The 7,990-nt window shown below is 38.0% G+C and overlaps 1 protein-coding gene across 5 annotated transcripts in view; it reads left to right on the plus strand.

Moving 5' to 3' along the window:
* Window positions 1-7,990, plus strand: part of TRIM69 (tripartite motif containing 69) — a 32,099-nt gene that overhangs the window by 11,954 nt on the left and 12,155 nt on the right. The window contains exons 2-6 of one of the 5 annotated variants that reach the window (XM_011941187.1): window positions 1,875-2,351; window positions 3,363-3,458; window positions 5,622-5,855; window positions 6,644-6,666; window positions 6,752-6,876. In XM_011941187.1, the coding sequence (XP_011796577.1) occupies window positions 1,875-2,351; window positions 3,363-3,458; window positions 5,622-5,855; window positions 6,644-6,666; window positions 6,752-6,876 (955 nt within the window). Of the gene's footprint in view, window positions 1-1,874; window positions 2,352-3,362; window positions 3,459-5,613; window positions 5,856-6,643; window positions 6,667-6,751; window positions 6,877-7,990 lie in introns of all 5 variants that reach the window. The other 4 variants (XM_011941189.1, XM_011941190.1, XM_011941188.1 and 1 more) reach the window with 4 other exon arrangements.

Here is a 7,990-nt window from a genome sequence, read left to right on the forward strand (position 1 = left end):
TGTTGTTGGATGAAGTGTTCTTTATATGTCTATTATGTCTAGTTGGCTTAGTGTTGTTCAATTCTTCTGTTTCCTTACTGATCTTCTATCTTGTTGTTCTGTCCATTATTGAAACTATGGGGTATTGGAATTTACAAGTATTATTGTAGAACTATTTCCATCTTCAGATCTGTCTCTTTTTGCTTCACATATTTTGAGGCTCTGTTGTTGGGTGTGTATATGTTTATAATTGTTTTATCTTCTTGATGGATTGACCCATTTATCACATCCTTGATAATGTCCTTCTTTGTATTGTTGTAACAAGTTTAACAATTTTTACCTTAAAGTCTATTTTACCTTATATTAGTAGAGCTGCTCCATCTTTTTTGGGTAAATATTTGTATGGATTATCTTTCCAACTTTTTACTTTCAACTTGTTTGTGTATTTGGTTCTAAGGTGAGTCTCCTGTAGATAGCCTATAGTTGGTTCATATTATTTTTATCCATTTTCCTAATCTCTGCCTTTCAATCAGAAGTTAATCTATTTCATCTGAAGTAATTACTGATAAGGAAAGACTTACCTGTGCCATTTTGTTATTTATTTTCTATATGTGCTTTTTTGTTTCTAAATTCCTTCATTACTTCCCTTTTTTGTGATTGATTTTTTCTAGCGTAACATTTTGATTCCTTTCTCTTTTCGTTTTCTTTATATTGCTTAGTAGTTTTTTCTTTAGTAGTTACCTGAGGGTTATAATTAGTCAACTTTATAATGATCAAGGGTGAATTAATGCCAACTTAGTTTTAATAGTACAAAGCAAAAGATTTTACTATAAAAACTCTGCTCCTTTTCAGCTCTGTTCTCTCCTTTTTGTTGTTATTATCACAAATTATCTCTTTATACATTACATATCCATTAACATACATAACTATTGCTTTGTGCGTTTGTCTTTTAAATTGAATAGGGGAAAAAGAGGAGTCAGAAACCAAAAACTGCATTATTGGACTTTACCTATGTAGCTACTTTTTCACTGGTCTCTATTTATTTATATGACTTTGAGGTACTTCCTAGTTTCCTTTCCCGAGTAGCTGGGACTACAGGTGTGAGTCACTGCACCAGCTTCTGTATTTGTATTTCTGAAATGTGTGTAGTTTTTTTTGAGACGGAGTCTTGCTCTGTTGCCCAGGCTGGAGCACAGTGGCACAATCTTGGCTCACTGCAAGTTCTGCCTCTGGGTTCATGCCATTCTCCTGCCTCGCCTCCTGAGTAGCTGGGACTACAGGCACCCGCCACCATGCCCGGCTAATTTTTTATATTTTTAGTAGAGACGGGGTTTCACCTGTATTAGCCAGGATGATCTCGATCTCCTGACCTCATGATCCGCCCACCTTGGCCTCCAAAGTGCTAGGATTACAGGCTTGAGCCACCGTGCCCGGCCTGAAATGTGTTTTTTAAAAAGGAGTGAAGAGGACCCTGGATGGTTGATGATATAATACTACTGACTGAGGAATCTGATTGATTTTCCAATTCTCCATACATAATTTCTAGAAAACAAAAATAAAATAAAGGTAATAACTAGTAGAGCAGAAGTTGAAAATAAAACTTTCAACAGATACATGGGGAAAGTGGGTAAAGAGAGAGATGTACAACAAAGTACATTTCTTTGATTTAGTACTGTTTCTTCCTCTGCTTTGATTCTTCATTAAAGTTTAAATAGCATCATACGCTATAATGTCAGAAAACACTCAATTTACTGGTTTACTTTCAAAGGGCAGATTATGTGCTTTTACTTTAGTTGTGCCAAATTTCAGCTCCTTTAGGAATGGAGCCCATCATCCTGGAGTGTTAAAATGGGCAAAAAGAAAGATAAACTCATTTTAGCTGTTCTTTTCTAAAGGTATCCTTCAACCCCTCCTCCAACATCGATCCAGGCAACTATGTTGAAATGAACGATTCAATCGCCCACCTACCTTCTAAAGTGGTGATACAAGATATTACTATGGAGCTACACTGTCCACTGTGCAACGATTGGTTCCATGACCCACTGATGCTAAGCTGTGGCCACAACTTCTGTCAAGCCTGTATCCAAGACTTCTGGAGGCTGCAAGCAACGGAAACATTCTGTCCTGACTGTAAGATGCTGTGTCAGTATAGCAACTGTACATTCAACCTTGTACTGGACAAGTTGGTAGAGAAGATTAAGAAGTTACCCCTACTCAAGGGCCATCCACAGTGCCCAGAGCATGGAGAGAACCTGAAACTGTTCAGTAAACCAGATGGGAAACTGATCTGCTTTCAATGCAAGGATGCTCGGTTGTCTGTGGGGCAGTCTAAGGAGTTCCTGCAAATCTCTGATGCTGTCCATTTCTTCATGGTGGGTGAGCCCTGGGCCTTGAACAATCCCTTAGAAAAACTAGGAAAAATATTTTATAGGGCTTCTTCTTTCTTCCAACCCCATCCCTTTATTCAAATGATGATTAGAAAACCCAGACTGCTCAGAAAGTACAACGTATCTTGCAAAGTTCTTTTTTTTTTTTTGCAAAGTTCTTTTTCTAGAGTTGCTGCTTATAGGAAAGGAACAGTGGAGGAGCCCTAGCTTACTCCCTCAATTTAAATCTGTACCTAAACTCTGCCATGGTAGCACTCTGCTAAACACTGTGTAGAATATAGATATATAAGATATTGCTCTTGTTATTAAAAAGTTCAAAAATTGGTTAAGTTTAAAATGAAGAAAACAACAGAAGCAATGTAAGATAGTCTACTATTAAAAGTTAAATTTTGTCACATTTGTAATTCTTAAGGGTTTAGAATTTCTGAAATGATTAGAGAAAGATGAAATTGTCAGGGGACATATAGTGAAAGAAAGGGAAAGGACTTGAATTGGGAAATCATTTGTATTTGGAAGGGCAGAAGAAAGAAACAAGTGTTCCAAGTGAGAAAAACACAAGTAAAATTATAGATTCCGAGAATAGTATATAACTAGAGTGGAAAATGTGTAGAGTTCTATTCCTTTCTTCAAACCCCTGTAGCTAGCTACTAAGAGAGAAAAACTAAGTTTTAAGCTGTAATTCTTTTTTTTTTTTTTTTTTGAGATGGGGTCTCACTATGTTGCTCAGGCTGGTCTCAAACTCCTAGACCCAAGTGATCCTCCCATCTCAGTCTCCCAAAGTGCTGAGATTACAGATGTGAGCTGCCACACCTGGCCTTTTTTTTCTTTTCTTTTTCACAATTCTTGAACGAGACAAGAACTATGATACAAGGGAAGGGGAAGATTTTTGCAGCAAGAGCTTGCTTTTTTCTTGCACACTGGGGCCTTGGGGAAGGTGTTGTTTATGGTCATTCATCTCCCGAGTCAGTCTGGGTTAATTCTATTTGGTATTCCCAGGAGGAGCTTGCCATCCAACAGGGTCTACTGGAGACAACTCTGAAGGAGCTTCAGTCCCTGAGGAACATGCAGAAGGAAGCTATTGCTGCTCATAAGGTGAGGAGCAAGAAAGAGGGGTTATGAGATAGAACTGGAACACACCCTCCATGTAACTTCAGCTATGGGTACAAAGGTGCCTAACATATATTATCAACACACTAAATGATACCTAGGCTATAGAATTGGAAAACTGAGACTGTGGGGTGGAAAGGAATATGGTGGTGGAGTAGGTTCCTAATAGCTGATCAACAGAGCAGATTAACCTTTCCCCTAATATGCTGATCTTTTTGATGGTTCAGTCACCAGGTGACTGTTGTGGGATTGAAATGTGTCTGGTCTTTGGCTTTATCTACGGCAAAAAAAAAAAAAAAAAAGGAATTTATATAAAAAAAAATCAATCACTAAAGATTGCTATGTCCAAAGAAATACCTCTATTTCCTTTGAGTTTATAACCAGACACCTCTGGACTAGGTCTCCAAGGTTGTAAGCTTTTTCCATCTGATTTGATCTTTCTTAGCTTCCTCCAAACTAAATAAAGCTATTGTCTTCACTTTCAACTTCATAGACACTCTAGGACAACATGAATGGCTAGAGATCTGGCAAAGCAGCCCCTAGGCTGGGGGTGCTAAATTGGACGTTCTGTTTCTTTATTCATTATTCTATGGAGAAGAGCATTCTCAGGTATTTGGCATCTGGAAGAAAAAACATGTAGACTCAGGGAAAGAAGATGGATATATGGAAGTAATGGTGTCTCCAGAAAATCTTGTTCCTGTTGTAAAAGTTCCTATTAGTGTGAGCATTCATTCATTCATTTAACAAATATTTATTGAGTGGGTCATAATACTAGATATTGGGGATGGGAGACAGCTATTAATTAAATAGTCCCAACAGTAATAATAAAATAACAACTGTGATAAGTACTATAAATGAAAGTATAGGGTATGATGATAGCATATAAATGGAGAACATAATCTAGACTGGGAGAGTTGTGTTCTCTGAAGAAGTCACTTATTAAAAATTGAGAATTGAAGGATAAGTAACTCACCCAAGTGAACTGGGTGAGTGGGAATGTGAAGGAGATGGCCTGGAGAAGAATGTCCTAGGACTAGAAAACAGCATATGGAAAAGTCCTGAGACAGAAAGTTAGCTGCTATGTTAAACAGAGAAAAGGCCAATAAAGCTGTAACATGCTAAGCAAGATGATACTGAAGAGGTGGATATGGGCTTACTGTAACCTCAAACTCTTGCGCTCAAGAAATCTTCACACCTCAGCCTCCTGAGTATCTGGGACTAGTTCGCCACACCTGGCTAATTATTTTATTTTTGGAGAGACTGGGTCTCACTATGTTGCCCAGTCTTGAACTCCTGTTCTAAGCAATCCTCCCAGCTTGGCCTCCATAAGTGTTGTAATTACAGGTATGAGCCACTGTGCCCAGCCAAGACTATCTTAAGGGTGCAATAATAATTATGGACCATGGAATCCAAGCTAGATAAGAGAGGACATGAAGGTAGAAATTCCTGAATAGAAATGGAGGGATCGGTGAATAGGAGGTTTCAATGAGATCCAATAATTGTTGCAATAGGAGTATCTGAGTGGGCCTGGTGCATAAAAAGTTATTTTGGAGATGACACAATTGCTGGGGGTGATAAAATCCTAGGTGAGACTATAGGAATGAGTCAATAAATGCAGAAATCACTAGACATGAGGAGAATGAGGAACTGAGAAGCCAGGATGTCAAATAGTTTACCTGTGAGGATGTTGAGTTCACCCAAGGAAAAAGCTGCAAGTGTAACAGTGGCGTTCCCCAAGTTCTGATTTCTGGATAAGGACAGTTCTTCCAGCCTCCCAATACCCCCAGTCTAACAGTACCACTTGGCAGCTTTTGGTTTACCAATCTAGGGGGGTATTATCATTCATTCTAGAATGTTTGATTAACTCCATAGTCTTATTTAATATGGCATTGGTTACCATCTCAGTACTGCAATAGGAAACTAGAGGTCACTTTTGCCTATTTCATCCTGAACTACTAAATTAGTTGGAAAAGGAGTAAGTCTCCCAAAGGACTCATTTTAGTATGGTTGAATTTGATATTCAGTAGCCATTTGTATACATTTTTCTGTGATGGTATTTCCCAAGTGTGTGAGTGTTGGTGGTGTGGGTCTCCATCCCCAAGCATTAGTCTTTGTAATAACTATAGTGATAATCATGGAGGTTTCCAGGAAAACAAGCTACATCTGCAGCAACACGTGTCCATGGAGTTTCTAAAGCTGCATCAGTTCCTGCACAGCAAAGAAAAGGACATTTTAACTGAGCTCCGGGAAGAGGGGAAAGCCTTGAATGAGGAGATGGAGCTGAATCTGAGCCAGCTTCAGGAGCAATGTCTCTTAGCCAAGGATATGTTGGTGAGCATTCAGGCAAAGACGGAACAACAGAACTCCTTCGACTTTCTCAAAGTGAGAATCCACACCAATATGATTATGGGTACCTTCCTACCTAGAGGGGGGAAGAGGTTTGGAAAGAATGCAGAAGTAGCTTTTCACATCCAGGGAAAACAAAACAAAACAAAAACAAAACAAAACAGTTAAGTAGTGCTTTTAAGATTCTCTGGAAGAAAAGGAGGCGGCTACTTCAGCTATATGCACAGCAGAAAGCTTTACTTTCATCCTCCTAGGAAATAAGATTTTTTAATTCCATTATTAATAGTATATATTAATGGTTTAATATTTTTCCATACTTGATGCTTTATTTCTCAAAAATAAAAAATTTGCAGCATGAGTTGTATCTTTGGCTCTCAGCAATCATAAGTTGACCTGTCTGAAAAGCTGTTTTCTAACCTTTGCTTTCTTAAGCTTCACCTCTAAAGAGGCGTTGGTTACCATCTCAGCACTCAGAAGTTTAATTAGCTACAGTAAGGAAAAGTGGCCTTGGGACTGGGATACCTACTGTGTTTTCCTTCTGAGACTATTTGAAAGTATAGGTAAAGATAGCTTAACCTTAAGTATTGTCTTACTGGCTTCTGTCTTGCTCCCTGTAGAAGGGAACTCTAGAAAGGGCAAAAGATCAGTTTAACCTGGGTTAGGATAAGGGATGAAGATTAGAAAAAGTGTATGAAGGATGAAAGAAGTTGGTAGAGGTGAGTTGGGGACCATCTGCACAAATTCTGGTGGTGGCTTGTATCACCAAAGAAATTTTGGGAGTTGATGAACAGGCATCTGATGTCTCTCTTTCTCGTTTCTTCTAGGACATCACAACTCTCTTAGATAGGTAAGTGTTTCCCTATGGCACTCTTAATATCATTCCCTGAGTCTCTGGAGGATGTCTAAGGATAAATGATTTATGTCCCCTGCAGCTTGGAGCAAGGAATGAGGGTGCTGGCAACCAGAGAGCTTATTTCCAGAGAGCTGAACCCGGGCCAGTACAAAGGTCCTATCCAGTACATGGTATGGAGGGAAATGCAGGACACTATCTGTCCAGGTATCAGTGGGTAGTAACTATGGGTTCTTGAGGCTCCTAATCTATGTTTAATCTGTGGGACCTCTTCTGTGGCCCTAATTAGGTTTTTATAGTCTGGGATAGGGAAGGGGTACAGTTTGGCCAAAAGGAGGCTAGTTGGTATGACTGAATTTCTTCTAGTGCCATGACCTAAGAATTTATGACTTCGTGCTCATAAACAGATACGAGTTTGATATCAGGATTACTCGTTAGCCTATGATTTTGACTGTTTTATGAAATACGGCAACAGCCAAAATTTTATCTTGTTTTGCTAAATCAGCTATATGAATCCCAGGGGCTTCTCTGCTCTGAAGGAGGAGGAGGTTTCTGTACATACTCTTTGTATGTACACTGGGTCTTTACAGTTTCTCTTGTACTTGATGTTCATAGTGTAGAACATTGTAGAAGATTGTTTAGATCTTCAGTGCTTCAGAAGAAAACCAGTAACTTAAATAAACGTACCTAAGAAGGACACTAAGTTTTTGTGTTCCTGCAGATACCAAAGGACTGGGCAAGACAAAATAACACACATGGCATTTTAAGAACATCAAATAAAGTTCTAAATAAAAATCTTTATAGAAATAAAATTCTAAACAGAGTTTTTATAGAATTCACAGACTCATTATTATTATTGTTTATGGTTATTGATTTAATAAGAAATCACAAATATATCCCTGATATAATGAAAAATCACAAATTTTTCCAGGTAATTGACATTGAAAAAAATCAACTATACTGAGACATAGTTAACATAGAGTAAAATTAACCAATTTTAAGGACACAATTTGATGAGTTCTGATGTATACACACATTTAGGTAAACATCTCCATAATCAAAATATGGAAGATTTTTATCACTCCCAAAAGTTCCTACATGCCCCTTAGCAATCAGTCTCTTCCTTCTAATCTCAGGCTCTAACATTCACTGATATGTTTTATTTAACTTTAAATGTGTCTTTTCTAAATTTTTATCTAAGTGATAGCATACATTATGTAGTGTTTTGTGTCTGTTTTTTTTTCACTTAGTATAATTTTTTTTGTTTTTATTTTTTTTATTTTTTTTATTTTTTTGAGACGGAGTCTTGCTCTGTCCCCCA

This window comes from Colobus angolensis, unplaced genomic scaffold, assembly GCF_000951035.1.
Source record: "Colobus angolensis palliatus isolate OR3802 unplaced genomic scaffold, Cang.pa_1.0 Scaffold199, whole genome shotgun sequence".
Lineage (NCBI taxonomy): Eukaryota > Metazoa > Chordata > Mammalia > Primates > Cercopithecidae > Colobus > Colobus angolensis.